The 21183-nt window shown below is 37.6% G+C and overlaps 1 protein-coding gene across 1 annotated transcript in view; it reads left to right on the top strand.

The window, feature by feature from the left end:
* LOC146999238 (uncharacterized) overlaps nt 1–21183 on the top strand; it is a 193322-nt gene that overhangs the window by 138500 nt on the left and 33639 nt on the right. Inside the window, exon 6 of the mRNA XM_085820382.1 lies at nt 844–940. Within this exon, the coding sequence (XP_085676508.1) occupies nt 844–940 (97 nt within the window). The remainder of the gene's footprint in view (nt 1–843; nt 941–21183) is intronic.

The raw sequence follows: 21183 nt of genomic DNA, 5'->3' as shown, positions 1-21183 counted from the left end.
GGGGTGCGAAATGGATTAACAGGATTTCCATTATTTTCAATGGGGAAGTTTGTTTTTAGATACGAGAAATTCGCTATACGAGCTCAGTGCTGGAACAAATTAAACTCGTATCTCGAGGTTTCACTGTAACTTTACTTATAATGTTGTTACATTTGACATGCTAAAAGAATTTTCACGCAAGCAATTTATAACTTTTCAAAATTTAAAAATGCAGTAGAATCATTATGTAGTAATCGTTAATAATTCATTGTATAAATACTTTTCATTTTAATGCCAAATGCCAACACTGAAGTCTGCCAGTGTTTTCTAGAATGCGAATTCTATAAGATTATCTAGACAAGATCTCCATTTTGAAAAAAATATGTTGCTCAACGTTTTTTACAATAATCTGCGCAAAAGGGCTCGGCGAGTAATCTCTTCACATACAAATGTAAAAATTTCGCTCTTCAGTTTGTGTACGATCCCTTAGTATGACTCTGATTCTGATATCAAATATATTGGTCAGTTTTTGTCGTACGGGAGTCAAATGTTTCTTGTTTTATTTTTTAAAACGAGTTCTAAACTTTTCTAAATACAAGGAAACAACGTGTAAAAAAGTTAGACTTCGTATTTTGCGCAAAATTATTTAAAAACTTAAAAACACGAAAACATAAATCTTTGCGACATTTCAAAGAATTTTGCAGCTGGAAATATACTAACAGTTGCAAAAATAAAGGACATTTATGGACACGGTGCATATTCTTAGTAAAACATGATAATAATAATTTTCTTGAATTCAGGCGTCTGAATAATAATAACATGAAATGTTGTATAATATATATATAATAATAAATAATGTTTCAGGTATTTCAAAGACGTAGAGATGGATCCATCGATTTCCTAAGAGAATGGCAAGACTATAAACATGGATTTGGCAACGTTGGAAGTGAATTTTGGCTAGGTAAGATTGTAGAATATCAAAGATAATGCCTTAAAAATCAGTAGGTTTATTGAACCCGTATAAATGTTTTAGCAACTGCAACTGTATTTACTGCAGATATAACATATATTACTCGCGTATTTCCACCCCTTTTCCTACTAATTTTACCGCTTGAAAGTAGGGAGAGGAAAATCCTTGGTGTTTATTGTTTCTAAAGAGATGGCTTAAATAATAAACATAACTCATTAAAAAGAAAGCTTTAATACTATATGAAAAATTAAACAGATTGCCATCGACAGAGTCATGGAGAAACTGTGATATCTCTAAATCTAGAAGATTGAAGCCTTAAGACATATTTTTGTAGAAAGTTTTAAAACTGAAATCAGCGAACTTCCTTTTGGATGTTCCCACAGAAGAATTATTGAAACCAACAAGTCCTACCAATATAGGATCTATTAGAATTGAATGCTGTTTGATGTATGCTAAAACAAAAGTTATCATCTATCGATGGTGAACTAAAAGCAGCTGCTATGGAGAGAACTTACTCCAGGTGTTGCTTAATAAGTAACTTATAGGTTCGAAAATATGAGCCGACACTTTTTAAAAAACCAACATTTATTTTTCACGCCATTTCTTTTTCTACAAAATCTTAAATGCAACTATTTATCAAGTAGAAAGAATACGTAGACGTAACGCATCTGCGCACGTGATCCTCGTGACAGACGAATCATTAGGGTTGCCACAATTCTCCCACCTTTTAAGTGGATGGCTACACACTCAAAACATAAAACTTACATCAGTATAAATGAGGGTTATATAAGACAGAAAATTACTTAATACTTGAATCATATTACTTGAAAACAAAATTAATACTGAGGAATAATACAACAATAATAGCTAACAGCACAACAAAATAAATCATAATAACTCAAAGACATGAATTACATTATTCGGGATTTTACAATTCTACCACTACTGGTGGTGAAAGGAACTTGATCATTTTGAGTATTATCTATTATATTATCCAGTTCCCATTTAAACAATCTCTGTATAGGTCTCAAGAACTCGGAATTACTACTTTTTACAAGAGCAACTCTTATGTTGCCATCTCGACCAGGGATCCGAATAACGCGTGCTAAATTCCAATATGCACAGTTTTTATTTTGATCCTCCAGCGAGACAATTTCTCCTACAGAGAGAGGTTTATTTTTGTAATTTCTGGTAGACTGCTGTCTTAACTGCCCTAGATACTCAGAGCGAAATCTCTTAACAACTCTCTCATTCTCTGGAGATACTTCGCTCTTCTACTCAATTTTTCTATGTCCACATTGTCAATATCAAGTACACCCGACTGTGGAGTTTCATGCAGAACATTTTCCGGAGTTAAAGTCAAGGGATCTTCAATATCGTCAGACAAGTACGTAAGTGGTCTTGAGTTGACAATTCTTTTGCAATCTCACAAGACGGTGAGTAAATCTTCATAACCAAGAGAAGCACGACCTAACATTTTTCCTCAATATTTGTTTTACAGTTTGTATTAATCCACCCCACCAAGCGGCGGATGAAGGATTAAATTTCTATTGTATTCTCTTTTCAGCAGCTTTGGAGCAGAGGCAATCCCAGTCAATGGTTTGCAGAACTCTTTCTGCACCCAAAACATTTGTCCCTTATATAGTGGTAGGGCCTCCACGACGTGCGATAAAACACCTTAAAGCCTGAAAAAATGATTCCGTTGTTAATGAGGTAGCCAGTTCCATATGAATAGCATGATAAACCGCATAGGCGAAGAGTACAATATATGATTTTCGTCCATCCTTTAAATCCAAGGGTCCCGCAAGATGACATCCTACGATTTCAAAAATGGCTGAATCACGAACCCTATCATTTGGTAAAACGCCTGGGACTCTCTCACCTCTTTTAGCCTTAAATCTCTGACATGTTACACATTTTCTTATACAGTTCCTTATAGTTTTACGTGATTTTAAAATCCAGTATCTTTTTCTTAAATGCGACATCAACAGTGTAGTACCTGCTTGCAACAAATCTTTGTGTGCACTTAAGATCAATAATTTGACTGCTGGATGTTCAGAAGGTAATATGATGGGGAACTTAAAGCTGCTAGAGTCGTCACGATAAGCAACATTAGACTTAGCTCTTATTAGACCCTGACTATCGACAAATGGTCTGAGTCGTCTTAGCTTATCATCTGTTTCACCATTAAACGACTCTTTTTGTAGACTAGAAGAGAAACACGCTAATGTGACAATCAAAATCGTAAAAAACAACCTTATGTTTAGCGTAGGTATAATGAAACACTCAATCGATTTCGAGGGCAGCTAAAGGTCCCTCCTCATCAGGAGAAAGAAATACATAGAAAGAAGAAACTAAGAGAAGGAGTCACAGAAACACGTGGTGCTTATCAGCACTGCACGTGGTTATAACTAGATTTTTAATCAGAGTTGCACTGGCCGCCTACTTTTACTGAGCCAGGCTGTCTGATCGACCATAAAGAAATATTAGTGAAGTTAAAATAGGGAAGGGCAAATGCACCTTACGCTCAAAATCTGAACTTCAAATAATGGAAAGCAACCACTGAACGGATTTTTATACCCTCTGGTAGTACCAAGCGCGAGGAGGTAACGCCATCTATCGGCAAAATAATTGAATTAAGATAGTAGAATTTTAAAGGCATTAGGAAGGACTGGATTGGACTTCAAATCATTAACTAAACTTAATTTAGTTTCCAGATTTTCTCCTCTACTTGCTAACAATATTCACACTGTAAAAAATTCTGTTGAAGTCATTGATAAACTTAAAAATATTTCCCCACTTCGTTCGATTATGGTTTCATTTGATGTCAAATCATTGTTTACTAATGTTCCGGTCGAAGGAGCACTAAATTGTCTTGAAACTAGGCTTCGGGAATTTCACTTCACACATACTGAAATTAATGAGTTGGTTTCGCTTACTAAAGTTTCTCTAAGTCAAACCCACTTTGTTTTCCAAAATGCATATTTTCGTCAAGTTGAAGGATTGGCTATGGGTAATCCTCTCAGTCCGGTACTTGCTGACATTTATATGCACTATTTTGAGATGAAATTATTTGATAAATTATCTTTTCGTCTTTGGATTCGGTATGTTGACGACACTTTCGCACTTTTTGACGGTTATAAAGAGGATTTATCCGAGATTCTATCTATTATGAATTCAATTGATCCAGCCATCCAATTCACTCTTGAAATTGAATCCAACAATTCCCTCCCCTTCCTCGATATTCTTATAATCCGCAATGAAACCGATTTTTGCACCACTGTGTACCGTAAACCCTTTGCAGTTTGTTTACCACCCCATGCCAAGTCATGCCACCCTGTTAAGCAAAAAATGGCTTCTTTTTACTATTATGTTTTCCGCGCGCTAAAAGTTTGTTCCTCTGAATCTTTGCTTACCAATGAACTTAATTATTTGAGAGCAGTTGCGATTGACCGTGGATTTTCTCCCGTGATTATTGATAAAGCTGTCAAAAAATTTTCAGATTCCCATCAAAGAAGACATTCCACTGTTAGAAATAATATTAATGACCTTGTCGTGCTTCCATTTTATCCTTCTGTTAGCTATAAAATTGCACGGATTCTCCAGAAATTCAATTTTCAAGTCGGTTTCTCCCCTATTAATAAAATTCACCCTTCGATTCTAAAAGATTGCGTTTCTGTCTTGAATTCTTGGGGAATTTATAGTATATCATGTCAGTGTGGTTTAAGATATATTGGCCAAACAAAAAGAGCGTTGAAGTTTCGTATCAATGAACATGAATCTTATGTCAAAAAAGGCGAAATTAACAAGTCTTCAATAGCGTATCATAGCTGGACTTTTAACCATAATTTTGATTTTGGGTCTGCAAAAATCATCCAAAAGGCTTCTTCCATAGGTGAATTGGATTTTCTTGAGGCTTTTCACATTCACAAAGATTTAGAAAGTTTAGTTAATGATTTGAAGTCCAATCCAGTCCTTCCTAATGCCTTTAAAATTCTACTATCTTAATTCAATTATTTTGCCGATAGATGGCGTTACCTCCTCGCGCTTGGTACTACCAGAGGGTATAAAAATCCGTTCAGTGGTTGCTTTCCATTATTTGAAGTTCAGATTTTGAGCGTAAGGTGCATTTGCCCTTCCCTATTTTAACTTCACTAATATTTCTTAATGGTCGATCAGACAGCCTGGCTCAGTAAAAGTAGGCGGCCAGTGCAACTCTGATTAAAAATCTAGTTATAACCACGTGCAGTGCTGATAAGCACCACGTGTTTCTGTGACTCCTTCTCCTAGTTTCTTCTTTCTATGTATTTCTTTCTCCTGATGAGGAGGGACCTTTAGCTGCCCTCGAAATCGATTGAGTGTTTCATTATACCTACGCTAAATATAAGGTTGTTTTTTACGATTTTGACTCTTTTTGTATTAATAGCATTAAAGCTATTTCTCCCCTTTCTATTTCAGATACAGTCAAATCCTTAGAATGGTTGTTATTATTATTCTTACGGTACATTATTATAAAATCTGAATATCCATGATAGCATTCTTACAATTTTCTTAAATGATGAGAAATACTTATAGTACCATCAAATGCAATTATCATTCTGTACCAACGTAATAATAACTGTCTTACGTATTACTGAATTAACTAAATCCTCATCTGGATCATTATTAGATTTAGGCCAATTTGCATCATGTTCCAGTAACCAATCAGGTCCCTCCCACCATTTTCGTTCTATTAATTGATCTGCATAACAATCTCTAGAAAGTAGGTCAGCAGGATTGAGACTACCAGGAACATGTCGCCATACAGTGGGGGAGGTCAAAGACCTGATTTCCTGTGCACGATAAAAAACGAATGCTCCCCAACGTTGACTTCTCTGTATCCAACTTAAAGCCGTCGAAGAGTCAGTCCAACAGTGAATACGAACTTAACGTAGACCAATATCATTAATAACTGAAGACAATAACCTAGAACCAATATTACAAGCAAGAAGTTCTAATCGAGGAATCGTAATAGGTTTTAAAGGCGCTACTCTCGATCTTGCGTGTACCAAACTAACCTTTACCTTTTTGCCACTCTGTACTCTTAAAAAGACGCATGCACCATACACACTTTGACTACTGTTACAAAAGAGATGCATACTCACAGCTTCATTAATAGATTTGAGACCTACCCATCTAGGTATTTCGATACTGGATAGCAAGTACAACTTTTTACGCCAAAACCTAAATTTTTTGGTTAATTCATCAGGAAGAACATCGTCCCACTTAAGCCTGAAATTCCAAGTTTTCTGTAAAATTAGTTTTGGAATCAACATTACAGGAGCCGTATGCCCTAGAATGCCAAACACCTAATGAGCTACTGCTAAAACTAGTCTTTTAGTAACTGGGTCATCCAATTTTATATCTTATTTTATATCTTGCAATATAAGGTATCTGTAACTGTATGCCATACAAATACCAAAAACGGACACATCTCCTTCCGTGGAGGAATCTTCCTCTGGCACACTTCTTATATTTGATTTTAAGAATCTTAAATTAAAATGACCCGAAGCCATAATTATTTGTGATTCATTTACAAACTATCTCATTTCTATTTCTGAATCCATACTAGCCACACAGTTATCTACGTAAAAGGATGTTTTCAAAATCTCCGCTGTATGACTTAAGCTTTCGGAACGACACTCAAATGATATTGCATTGTAGCGGCCAATAAATGCGGACTACACGTAATACCCAAAACTACCCTTCTATGCCGATACAATTCAACTTGTTCTTGATTATCCCTACTGAACCACATAGTAAATCTCAAAAAGTCTCGATCTTTTTTCCTTATAGATATTTGCAAGAACGCTTTTTCTATATCTGAAGTGACACCAACGTAATTCTTGCGAAACAAATTAAGAATCGAAAGTATAATTTCAATTAAATTTGGTCCAGTAGATAAACAATCGTTCAATGATGGGTAACCAGGCAAATAAGAACTTGCATTAAACACTGGTCTTATACTCTTGCTACTATTTTCTTTAACAATCGCTCTATGAAGCAAATAATGTACACCCTTATATTTATTCTTATCCGGTACTTTTTCAATGATCCCGAATGCTAACCAGTTCTGGAAAACGTCTCCGTATGCGTCAAAATTTCCCGTAGTCATTAATTTTCTTTTAGCACTTACAAGACATTTTTCTGCTATCTCTTTGTTTTCGGGTAAAAGCGTGCTATCCGACACCCAAAGTAATGCTACTTCGTACCTTCCGTCTGAATTTACCATAAGAGTCTCTTCAAAATATTTTTTCGTATCTTCCTGTAACTGAGTTTTGGTTTTACTTACGGAAGGTTTACTAATAACCAAAACATCTAATTTCCAGAGATCACTACTACATTGACCCTTCACTAACAGAGAAGAAATTAGGAGGGATGCAGTATTTATCGTACTTGGCTCAGTGCTAGTAAATTTACCCATAACAGTCCAGCCTTTTTTTTTTAAACTGCGTATGCACCGCGCTGACGCCACACGTAAGGGGAACAATTTTTCCAGTTAGCAACTTACCAGCAAAATCCGCACTAATTAGTAATTTTACCTCTTTATCATTATCTCTTATCATAATATTTTACATGGACCATTTTCTAAATCACTTAATTTAACCATTTGACTTAAGTTCGCGTAACCACGAACCATATGAGAGATGTTTAATTTCAGAACAAATTTTGTTTTGACCAAGTACTTCTAATTTACACTTATATTTATATATGTATATATATATATATATTGCTTACTTCAATAACATAGTTTTTATACACATTTTCTTTTTGGTGGAATCTCAACTCCACCAAAAAAGAAATTGCTTAATTTTTAATTCATCAATACACTTACAATTTAACCTTTGGGCAGCATCATTACATAAATATGATTTCCTAGAAGCACTATCATAAATTGCTCGTACAAACATTTCTTTAGAACCATTTTGAATTTTTACGATTAAAGTTTGAAGATGTACATCTGATACCTTAACATAATTATTAAGAATGCTTGTTTTGTTTTCGTCGTTCCCTATTTTTGTGACACTTTTGTTTTGTTAGAACGCAAATCAGGGCACATAATCACAAAATGTCGATTTTTACATAAGGTACACCTATGTTTAGCTGTACACTGATTTGCTCTATGATTTTCCTTAAGACACACAAAACAAACATTCTTTTTCTTAATGATATCTTTCTTACATTCTAAACTCATTAAAGATGCATCCTTACAACTTTCAGACAAATGGGATTTTTCACAAAAAATACAAGTATCAGACTTTTTATACTTTTGAAAATTTTCATTACACTTACTATTACTACTATTTGCATTAATTAGTTCACATGTAGTTGGAACAACAGGTTTTGTGTCAAAAAACTTATTTTTCTTATTACTTCTTTATCAGAACCAAAAACATCACGGGTAAGTTTAAATTCAATTTCTACTTACCTTTTTAGAAAATCAATTAATGACTCCAAATCACTCTTACCTGTTGTTTCAGGAGACATATCTCGTTGTCTTTCCCAAATTTGTATTAAATCAGCAGAAAGTGCTGATTCCACTAAAGGAAATAAAACAACTTCAAATTTATCTTTAGTTAAACCGAGTGATTCCAATGCGCGTAGTTGAGTCTGTCTTTTGTTTGTCATTGATTACCAGTTTTAATAGCTCTCTAACATAAATTTGAATTAAAACATTTTCATTTCCAAATCGTTCTTTGAGATATACCACAGCTTTTTCGTAATTTTCTTCGGTAGCAGGAAAACTTTCCGCTATTGCTCTTGGTACAGTCTCAGGTTTTGTAGATTGCAGTAGATAAAGAAACTTGTCTCTCCGGTCGATGCGAGTAAGGCTGTGAACACTTATCCTCTTTTCTGTTGGCTTTTACTTTCAACGTAGATAATTTATCGTAATATTCTTGAGCTGCACTAAATTCTCTTTCGTATTCCTCTTGAGTACAGCCTTTTTTTCTGTTGAAGTTCCAAAAAAGAGTCATCCGTATTTCGTAAACTAAAATTTTCTAAATCGTCCAAATCCGGAGAATCTTATCGTATCAGTTCTTCCGATTTATTAGCTGTTTTCGTAAATGCACTCCTAATTGCTTTCCGTTTCTGTTTTAGTATTTTTAAATCCTCCATATTTGCACCTAGGAACTTCTCTTATTTTCGCAAATTATCAAGTGTCGAAATCGATAATATCACCCTGTGACATTCATCCTGGCTTGGCTTGCCAATTATGTTGCTTAATAAGTAACTTATAGGTTCGAAAATCTGAGACGATACTTTTTAAAAACCCAACATTTATTTTTCACGCCATTTCTTCTTCTACAAAATCTTAAATGCAACTATTTATCAAACAGAAAAGAATACGTAGACGTAATGCATCTGCGCATGTGATCCTCATGACAGACGAATCATTAGGGTTGCCACACCAGGTATTCAAAGAGTAATTGGTTTCACACATATACTGATAACTCGGAAATGCAAGACAAAGTTAGAGCTGGTGTGTGTTCAGAGCGTTTTGCATTCTGTTTTGCTTTTGGTCCATATCGGACTAATTTCGTTGGGGAACTGGAGGCAATTAGAGTTGTAATTGAACAAACAAACATAAAACCATTGCTATTTCTCCAGACGGCCTTTCAGCCATTCATCCGATTTCTGCACATAATGTCGCCGAATCAAAAATTATTGAATCTTGCAGAAGTATTTTTCTTCTAGTCTCAAAAGGGATTACTGTTGTCTTACAGTGGATCCCGGCCAGTGTTGGAATAATTGACAACAAATGAGCGAAGGCGTTGCTCCTTTTTCATCACTCCTGCTTCCGAAATACCTAATGTCTCTACAAACTAACTAAAAAGACCTGAAATTTTGCAGGCTGTAATTGCAGACAGAAGTGAAATTTAGTAGGGTATCATATACAACAATGAAAAGAAGAGTAAAAAATGGTACGAAGGAAAATTTTGATGCTAAATTACTTGAAGAAATTAAGGATAAGAAGTGGAGAGTTTCGATTTGTAATATCCCGGAGTCTCACAGATCCAACGCAGTTGTGGCGTTCCGTTTGGAGACCGGAATGATTGTCTCACTAAACATCTGCACTGCATCGGTATGTATGATATTTCCTTGTGCACTTTGTACAACTAGAATTTTGGGATGGACAGAGATTTGCTAAAATGTTCCTCGTTGAAAGAAGACCTATATAGTAGACGCGGACGGGCTAGAGCAGCGGTCGTCAAACCTTAGAACTTCACGGACCACTACATATATAATTTTATGTTTGGAGGACCCCTAATATGAATTTTAAAAAAGGTAAATACATTTATGCAATAATAATCAGCAAACTACACATATTTCGTTCACATTGAAAAAATACAAGAAAAGTACAAAAATCTTACCTTCTTGTACAGAAAGTTTCACATTTCCATATTCCTGAAAAGGAAGAACAAAGCGGCAAACGCAAAGCAATATCAATACACTGACAGTGTTATGCCGCCAATTTTTAATTACTGTAAACATAATAATGATCGCTTACTCAGCAATGGCACCATCGATCAACAGTTAGACAAAACAAAAACAGAAACTTCCAGTGATGCAATTATAAACAAGAATGACCTAAAACTGCAATAGTATATTAGTACATGTGAAAGAATTGACAGTTTCACTCATGTGTGTGTTGGATTTGCGCAATACTTATGGGGGTGTCCCACAAAATTTTTGTAAATTAGGGGGTCCTGGGGGTAGCGTTGACACCTCTTGGCTGTCAAAATCCGGCAGAGAAAAAAAAGTTTCCAAGAGAAGAAAAATTTTTTTCTTTCAGTCGCAACTGAAAAAGAACTCTGCCTCCTTAATCCCATTTAAAAGTATCTTTTGAGCTGTAGGAGCAAGCACACTCTCGCAAATACATCGTGTCTCAAAAAATGTACTCACACTTTAACTGTCGCTAACATGCTGCCTTTTATGACTGCAAGTGTAATTAATTTATCACAACATGGCAGGAAATGAACTTAGCTTGGAAAGGACGAAGTTTGCCCTGCAATGTTATATGAAGACCGAAAACGCCATTGACGTGCAAAGACAGTACAAAAGGGAATTCGCAAAACCGTCCCAACGAGTCGGACCATTGCTCGCATCAGAGACAAGTTTGAAACAGATGGAACAGTCCAGAACGCCAACAAGAAACATTCTGGACGACAACAGACATCCACGAGCCCTGGAAAAGAAGACCAGGTGCAGGAAACACTCCTTCGATCACCACAAAAATCTCTTCGTGAAACTGCTCGGACAGCTCAATTCTGTGAATGGTACCTGGCAAAATGTGCAAAGGATGCAGGGTTTCTATACAAAATTGTGTGGAAACCCCTTTAAATTAAATTGTTCCATTAATCGCCATAATTGCACGTACTGGGATCCTGTAAATCATCATGTAACGCTTGAACACCATGTAAACTTACCAGGAGTAACAGTGTGGTGTGGGATATCCGCATTGATCATCATAGGGCCATTTTTAACGGACCTGTCACTGGTGAGCGTTACCTCAACTTGCTTCAGAAGTTTGTCGGTCCACAAATTTTAGAGATGTTTGGTGATTACGACGAGATTTACTTTCATCAAGATGGAGTACCTTCCCACTACCACCGCGATGTACGGGCTCATGTTTATGCAGCTTTTCCAGACACATGGATTGGAAGAAGGGGTAGCACTGAATACCCTGCACGTTCCCCAGGCCTCACGCTCATGGGCTTCTTTTGTTGGAATATCTCAAAGACAAAGTTTATCGCACCAAACTAAGAACAAATGATGCATTGAAATTGGAAATTGAACGAGAATGTCGCGATATTCTTAATGACCTGTTCGTGACGTTTGTGAATCCCTTGGGGCGTAATACCAGCGTTGTCTGGACAGTGATGGTCATCAATTTGAACATTTATGAACATGATTCCTCAATTATATTTGTCTTCTGTATTCGAAGGCATTCCATTTCACTCTATGTTCAGAAATAAAGTTTTTTTCGTCATTCGAAGTGTGAGTACATTTTTTTGAGACGCTCTGTACTTGTACATTTTGTTCTACCACAACAAATCTTTTTTGCCAAAGAAGAATCTGGAAATAAAGTGCTATACAATTTGTGCAATTCGAGCAATAAATCTATGATGGTGTTTAATCCTATGATAGACTGAAGTAATTTCAATTGCTGATATATTGGTCTGTTCTTCTGAAGATTTCTTCATGAAAAAGTTCGAAACCGAATGCGAAGAATCCCTATTCAATATTAACGACTGCTGTTTCTTGATTTGGAAATATACAGGTAAAGCTCTAACATCCTCGTACTTAATATTACCGTTTCTCGGCATACTTTACATTCTCTATTAAAGTTGTCTCTGTTCATAAGCCAAATTGAGTTAACCACTTGTCTTGAAACGAAGTCGAATAGTTTGTCTTCTTTTGTGGCACTTGTTCACTTGCAGAATCAGAATTTTTTTTTTGTTTGTTTTTGTTTTGTTTTGTTTCACTAGACATTATTATGAAAGCATTTTAAATAATTTCAAAATACGCACTTGTTTCAAGATAGCTAGCTGATTTCAGACTAAATGAAAGAATGGATTGAAAATAAGAGGGTGAGGGGAGATGAGGGCGCGTGCGCCGCGCGACGCGCCGGCATGAAACCATTACTTATAAGGGGCTTACTCATCGCAGATCGCTGCTGCAAAGAATATGTATTGACATAGACGTGTTTTGGCTACTGTGCGCGGTCGTATGATTTCGATGTTCTCAACCATTTCGCCCGAGCGCATTTTATCGTTATTTTCGAGAAACTTGATATTCCGGGAGAGTAATATTTATTTCAAATTCCTTCCGGGAGCCGGGAGATTTTAATTTTCAGGGCTCAAGTCCGGGAAAGGAGGTGTTGTACCTCTCACATACAGCGAGGATAAGTCTGGCAAAAGCTGCAGGAAGAAAAACTTGGCAGTGCTGGAATGGCAACAGCGGACGATATTCTATAGATTTTTTGATTTTGAGTCGATGTTTTTTTTGCGTCTTTTGCGATACTATTGAGTTATAACATTTGAGTTTTGGGTGAATGAAATGGAATCCGCTGTCCAGCTGCGGATATTAGTAAAATCTATTTATAAAATTAGCTGCGTTGTAAAGGATAAAACCTTTTGTTTGAATTTGGGGTATTTTTCCTCCTAAAGTTGCGTCGAGTTCAGAATATTATGCCAGGCTTATTCACGCTGGTGCAGAAAAGTTCAAATTTTGTTTATTGTGTTTATAGTGTATAACTTGCATATATATGAATAGAATTCTATTAAATAAACATTTAAAATTCTGGAATGGTGTTTAAAATTTTAGATGTAGAGTATTCACATTGCTATGTCGGAGCCAGTGGCAGTCAGGTGTAAACTAAAATGTTTTTGCTCCATGACCTAACAAAATGGCGAGCCAGCCAGGATTACGATCCTGATTCGAATGTGTTGGGATTATTATACACTGACTACCAATAAGTATTTGGGCACCTGGTGATAGAAAAGAAAAACTAACATTATTCAAAATCAATAGTTGGTAGAGCCTCCACGAGAGGTATTTACAGCGTGGACCCTCCGGGGCATACTTTCCACAAGTCTTTGTATGACAGCTAGTGGTATTTTCTTCCACTCGGCTTGGAGAAAACATAGAAGTTCCTTCACCGATTTTGCAAGGGTAGTGCACCCCTGAATTCGGCGATGCAACTCGTCCCAGAGGTTCTCGATAGGGTTCAGGTCTGGACTCTGGGCAGGCCAGTCCATTCGATGAACTCCATTGGCACCATACCAAGCCTTGGTTAACGTCGAAACATGACAACTGACATTGTCGTCCTGAAGGTAACAGGGGTCCAACTCGTAAAACTGCCACAACGTAGGAAGCACATTGTCATACAAAATAGTGCAGTAGGCATCGGAGTTGAGCTTACCATGAATGGGGACCAAGGGTCCCAGCCCATACCAGGAGAAACACTCCCAGACAATAATTCCACCTTCGTCGAACTTGACTGTTGGCACAATGCATTCTGGCAGGAGACGTTCTCGAGGTAGACGCCAGACCCAGACCCTGCCATCCGAACGGTAAAGGGTGAACCTTGATTCGTTACTCCAAAGAAACCGTTTCCACTGATCTACGGTCCAATTTCGATGTGCTTTGCACCACGTTAACCGAGCAGCGCGGTTGGACTTTGTGATCAAAGGCTTATGGGCAGCAGCACGACCATGAAAACGAAGCAGATGTGCTTCCTTACGGATGGTATTCATTGAAACAATACCTGTTGAAACTCCTCGCGGATGAGGGCTATCGGTTGCGTGCGGTTCTTCCGAATTTCTCTGAACAGCACTCGTCGGTCTCTATCCCCCAGTTTCGTTGGTCTGCCGACTCGGGGCACATTCCGACAATTACCCCTCACCTTCCACTTCTTAATCACATAGGCCACTGTCGATATTGGGTACTTCAGATCGCTAGATATGTCCCTTAACGATCGGCCACATTTGTGATACCCGGTAATTATACCTTTCTCGAAATCAGAGAGCTCCGAACTGCGAGGCATCTTGCATGCGACTAAAGCCGATGCTGTTTCCTACACGATATCTACCGGCGGAGTCCGTGGGGTACCTTGGGACCGCAGATATCGTCATTTGCATAGGTGTTCAAATATTTATTGGTAGTCAGTGTATTATTATAGTTTAGAAAATATTGTGTTTACTATATTATATTATTGTAGAAGTAAATATTAATTTAAGTGTTATTTGGAAACGTAATGCGTTTTATCGTCTGAAATGTTGAATTTCGTATTTGTATTCGAATTAGTTTCAATTTTCAATCGAAATGCTATGCGTTAAATCGTCTGCAGTGTAAACGTCGAAAAGGTTATGCGTTAAATCTTCTGCTGTGATACACAAAATAATTTTGTTTTGCTGTATTATGAAGGTTATGATATATTGTTATTCATTTTATTATATTGAGTTATATTTTTGGAATTGCTGAGTAAAGACGTTTTTGAGGATTTGCCGGATTGATGATAACATTACAGATTTTGAGTTTTAAATGGGTCTGCATTTAAAGATAAAATGGATGTTGATATGTTGAAGAAAAAGCGTGCAATGGCACGCAGTGCCTTTACTAGGACGGCTAAGATTCTAAAAACCGAACTTTGTAAAGATGTTCAAGCGGATAGAGATGTATTGAAAGACAAAATTTTGAAGTTGCAGATGATAATTGCTGAGTTGAGATCTTGCGATTCAAAAATACTAGATTCAATGATTAAGAGAAAAGCCGCTGAAGATGATCTGCAAACAGAGGTCATAGGCTGCAAAGAATATTCAGATGAGTTTATCACGCTTAATCGTCGGGTGAAAGAGAATATAGATAATGCGGTTGACCGTAGTCTCAATACGAGTTCTAACACGGATAGTAGCATAAGTGCTTCTAATGAAAAATGATACAAGTTGCGGAAAATTCAAATTAAAAAATTCGATGGACGATTATTAAGTTACCTTACATTTTGGGGTCAATTTAAAAAGATCCATGAGGATAAGGAGCTTAATGACGTTGACAAATTCCATTATTTAGCTCAATCAATGTTACCCCAAACTCGGGCTAGTGAGTTGATAGATAGTTATCCTTTAACGGCTGAAAATTACCCGAAAGCCATTTCTGCGTTTGAGGAGCTTTTCGGAAACAAGGAAATTTTAACTCAGATATATGTGAGGGAATTGTTAAAATTAATTATCCAAAATGTACGCTTACAAGGGAAGGATCGGTTGCCGCTAGTGTCACTGTTTGACAAAATCGAATCCCATCTCAGATCTCTAGAGTCTTTAGGCTTAGCCCTGGATACTAGTGTTTCCTGGTTATATCCCATGGTCGAGTCTTGTCTGTCTGCTGAGACGCTTCGAGTATGGCAGAGAAGCGTTTTGTTCAGTAACGAAGGATCACGTCTCACAAATCTCCTGGAATTTTTGCGTAAAGAGGTCGAAGGAGAGCAGAGAGTTAAACTAGCCAGGTCTGGATTTGAAATTTCTTCTACTTCGCGCAATGAACATTCTAAAGATGTAACAGTTAAGACCAAAAAACCAATCGCTAGCGCAGCAAGTCTAGTTGCTGTCAAAGAACAAAAATGTGTTTTTTGCGGAAAATCTCACGAAAGCAAAGAATGTTTTACAGCTCGATCGATGAGCTTAAAGGAAAGATTAGAAAAATTAAGAGAATTAAAATGCTGCCTCCGCTGTCTTAAACCAGGGCATTTTGCGAAGAAGTGTCTACAGTTTATTCAATGCTATTTGTGTAGGCGATCTCACCCTATAATTTTATGCCCGGAGGTATCAGAAAACAATGCTGACAATAAGGAAAAACGAAACGAGTCAGTAATGGTACAAAGTACAATGTCCTCTCCCTTATGTATGAATGAAGTCACTCTTATGACGTTAATGGTTGAAATAGTTGTAGGCACTGTAAAGAAGGTGGTCAGGTGCCTCTTGGATTGTGGATCCCAACGATCTTACGTTTTACAATCCACAGTTGAAGCTTTAAATCTGAAAAGCACTTCCTCTGAGACTTTAGCTTACGCGTTATTTGGTGGAACAAGGACTGAGTCAAAAATTCACAAAAGATATTCTATAGGTCTAAGCCCGGTTGGGAAAAACAAAGTGTACCAATTTAGTTTTCTGGATCAAAATACCATTTGTGGAGGCTTACCACGCATACCTAAAGAACCGTTATTGAAGGAATTAAAAAGACACAGAATTTGGATTTCAGATGTCGTTGAGGGTCACCCGGAAATAGAAATCTTCATAGGGAGTGATATTTATGGGCAAATACTTACTGGTGAAGTAATTCAGTTTGAGGGTCGTTTGACAGCCATAAATACTAAACTGGGATGGACGCTGAGCGGGGAATCGAAAAGAACGATTATCCAAAGTTTTGAGGGTACCCCCATCTATGTTAGTAACTAATCTTCTTATTCAAGACTTGGAACCTTCCTTTATGTGGAAGTTAGAAACTATCGGCATTGCAGATGATGCGCAAAGCATTTCCAGGGTCGCAGAAGATCAAGCAGCGAAAGAGCAGTTTCTTAGGGGCCTTCGCAGAACCGGAGATGGTAGATATTGCGTGAGTTTACCTTGGGCTCTAAAATTCCCTCCTGATATTCCCTCTAACTGGCATATTGCAGAAAAGAGGCTCTTTGCTACTACGAGAAAATTGAGAAAATTAAATAAATTTGATGAGTATAGTACAGTATTTAACGAATGGCTAGCGGAAGATGTCATAGAAATTGTCCCGAAATCAGTAAAGAATGACGGAGGGCATTATTTACCACGCCAACCAGTAATAAAATTAGGTAGCCTCACTACCAAGATTAGGCCTGTATTCGATGCGTCGAGCAGAGTCGTTGGTTCGCTTTCGCTAAATGATTGCTTGATAAAAGGTCCAAACCTTGTAGAAGAAATCTCAGCAATTCTAATGCGGTTTAGGAAAAAGGCAGTTGGTGTAACATCCGATATCAGGCGGGCCTTTTTACAGATTGAGGTAGAGCGTGAGGATCAAAATTACTTAAAGTTTTTGTGGTGGGTAAATAATAGAATTGAAGCAGTGTTTCGTCACAAGAGGGTTGTTTTTGGGTTAACTAGTAGCCCCTATTTATTGGCAGCTGTGATTTCATTTCATTTGTCCCACGTTTCACCTGAATTCAAAGCTGTTGCAAATAAACTTGCCAAATCATTTTATGTTGACAATTGTGTCACGTCAGTCGATGATAACGAAGAGCTAAAGGTTTTTATGAGCCAGTCGATTACTATTATCGCAGAAGCCAAACTGGATCTTCGAATGTGGACTTTTAATCAATACGATGATCAAGAGCTAGCAGCTGAAGATAGCGAACCAGTCTCCACAGTTCTAGGCTTGCAGTGGGACCGACGAGATGACAGCCTTACAATATCCGTCCAAAGAGAAATCGTTAAAAGAGACTTACCAAAAAGGAGAGTATTGTCTCTAATCCATGCTGTTTTTGACCCGCTAGGTTTCTTTGTGCCCGTCATATTACCTGCGAAATTAATTCTTCAAGAGGCTTGGGCAACGAAATCGACCTGGGATAAGCTATTACCAGATGAACTTCAAACAAGATTTGAGAGATGGTACGAAAGGTTGCCTAGTCTTTCCAGCCTTAAATTACCTCGTCGCATGGGTCATGGAATTAAGGATTTATGGACTCTACACGTCTTTTGCGATGCCAGTCAAGCCGCTTATGTAACTGTCATTTACTTACGAAGTAAGGAAAAAGACAAAGTTTTCATGAAATTCGTCATAGCAAAATCACGCGTATCGCCCTTAAAGAAAATAACTATTCCTCGTTTGGAGTTGCTAGCCTGTGTTCTAGGTGCACGCTTGGCAAGGTATACTGTTGAAACCCTGTGCTTAGTCGATGTCCCGATATACTACTGGACAGACGCTACTGTGTCTCTTAGCTGGATTCAACGAGCGGAAAACTGGGGAGTATTTGTGAATAATAGAGTAAAGGAGATTCGGAAACTCTCGAAGCAGGAATGTTAGAGACATATCCCTGGGAAATTGAATCCGGAAGATGTGGCATCTCGTGGCTGTACACCTGAACATTTGCGGCAATGCAATTGGTGGGAGGGCCCCGAATTTCTGCAAAGCTCTCCGAAGGAATGGCCAGACTTTGAGTTTACTCCAGACGAAAATTCTGTTGCAGCAGAAATTAAGAAGGGAGTAATTGTCAATTTGAGTATAAAATTAGAAGATTCTGAGTGGTACAAATTTTTTAGAGTTTTTCTAAAATAGTTCGAGTATTCTGCTGGATTCTACGCTTTACTAATAAACTCCTAAAGAAGCCCTTGTATTCTTCGGATACCTTAACAGTAGAAGAAAAAACTAACGCCGAAACATTTTTGTGGAGTTTAGAGCAAAGGAAGCACTTTCAAGAGAAAGATTCCGTCCATGGATTATTGATAGTGAGAGACAACGACGAAGTCCTCAGAGTTAAAACTAAAATCATTGAACGTGATGATGAATTCTGCTTCGTTTATCCCCTGTTGCTTCCGTCCAAGCATTATTTAACTGAATGCCTCATAAGAGAGTATCATGAAAAGAACTGTCATTTAGGAGTGCAGATATTAGCTGCTAAGTTAAGAGAGCGATACTGGATCATTTCGTCGAAACGTAATATAAGATCTTGCGTAAGTCGATGTGTAGTATGTAGGAGATTTACCGCTAAGGCTTTATCTACCCCTCCGATCCAGTTACCCCTTGACAGAATAAGAGATTGGGCAGTCTTTGGAACAACTGGAGTCGATCTTTGTGGACCTTTACTTCTGAGACCAAAAAGTAAAACTTGGATCTTGTTCACCTGCGCCGTATACCGGGCAATTCACCTGGAGCCTATCACCTCTCTGAGTACCGAAACGTTTCTACAGGCTCTGAGAGGTTCATTGCTAGACGAGGCCGTCCTGCGACAGTGTATGCAGATAACGGAACCAATTTTACTGGAGCAGACAATGCTCTGAGATGCCTGGATTGGAGAAAAATCACAGAAAACGAGTGTTTTCCAATAAAATGGAAATTCACCCCCCTACGGCTGCGTGGTGGGGGGATGGGGGGAGCGCTTAGTTCGTTCCACCAAGACTCTTCTCGTGCGAATTCTAGGGAAATCGTCGGTGAATTTCGAGGAGTTACTGACCGTCCTGTGTGATGTTGAATCCACATTAAACAACCGTCCTTTAACGTACATCTATGATAATTCGGAAGAGCTCGTACCTCTGACACCTTCCCTGTTTTTGCAAGACATAAAACAAGTGGGGGTACCAGATCTGGATTACTTCGATTCCCAGAAACTGGATGTTGTAAATTACTGCAATACGTTGAGACAAGAACTGAGAAGTCGCTTCCGCAAGGAATATCTGGCTCAACTGGTGCAGAAGGCAAGCACATCATGTCAAAGCCTAAAGGCGGGGTACGTAGTCCTCATAGAACTAGACAATAAAAAACGTGTAATGTGGCCAATGGGCAAAATTGTAAAAATATTCCGTAGTAGAGATGGGGCTACCAGAGTGGTACAGTTAAAAACAAGCAGTGGGTATTTGATAAGACCAATCAAAAAACTGTATCCACTAGAAGTTTCAACTACCAGTGATCCTGTGCTAACTCTGGCAACTGAAAACAGATCTAGATACGGTAGACTCTTAAACCCAAGGACATGTTCTTAGACATGAATGTACAATATAGACGTTTTGGACTTATATCATCTTTTCTTTAGCAATGATTTTAATTAGAAGTTTATTCTTTTTGATCTCATTTTAGTATGATCTGTCATATATATTATATGTTAACCGAGTTTCTTTTATGTGTTTTCTAAACTAATACATAGTACTGTTTTGTTTTATTCGTAATGTTAGAAAATTTTGTGCAATGTCTGATTTTGAGAAAATCAGGATGGGAGGATGTTGTACCTCTCACATACAGCGAGGATAAGTCTGGCAACAGCTGCAGGAAGAAAAACTCGGTAGTGCTGGAATGGCAACAGCAGATGATATTCTATAGATTTTTTGATTTTGAGTCATCATTAATTTTTTTGCGTCTTTTGCGATACTATTGAGTTATAACATTTGAGTTTTGGGTGAATGAAATGGAATCCGCTATCCCGCTGCGGATATTAGTAAAATATATTTAGAAAATTAGCTGCGTTGGAAAGGATGAAACCTGGTGTTTGAATTTGTGGTATTTTTCCTCCTAAAGTTGCGTCGAGTTCAGAATATTATGCCAGGCTTATTCACGCTGGTGCAGGTAAGTTCAAATTTTGTTTATTGTGTTTATAGTGTATAACATGCAAATATATGAATAGAATTCTATTAAATAAACATTTAAAATTCTGGAATGGTGTTTAAAATTTTAGATGTAGAGTATTCACATTGCTATGTCGGAGCCAGTGGCAGTCAGGTGTAAAGAAAATTGTTTTTGCTCCACGACATAACAGGTGGGAACCCTAACTGGGGTCGCGAAAAGATCTCGGTGATAAAAAGGGGTCGCGACTGGAAAAAGGTTTAAGAAACCCTGTTGTAAATTATAGTATAAATAAATGCATAACGGGTGGGGGGGCGGTGCAGAAATTTCACTGCCTACAAAGTAAGTTGCTACCCCTGTGATCTTTACTTAATATGTTTCACAAACAATAATCTCTT

This window comes from Stegodyphus dumicola, chromosome 1 (assembly GCF_044657685.1).
Source record: "Stegodyphus dumicola isolate Sdum_Otavi_A_Nest chromosome 1, ASM4465768v1".
In the NCBI taxonomy this organism is placed as follows: domain Eukaryota; kingdom Metazoa; phylum Arthropoda; class Arachnida; order Araneae; family Eresidae; genus Stegodyphus; species Stegodyphus dumicola.
The sequence above is the reverse complement of the archived record's forward strand: the minus strand, read 5'-3'. Positions and strand labels throughout refer to the sequence as shown.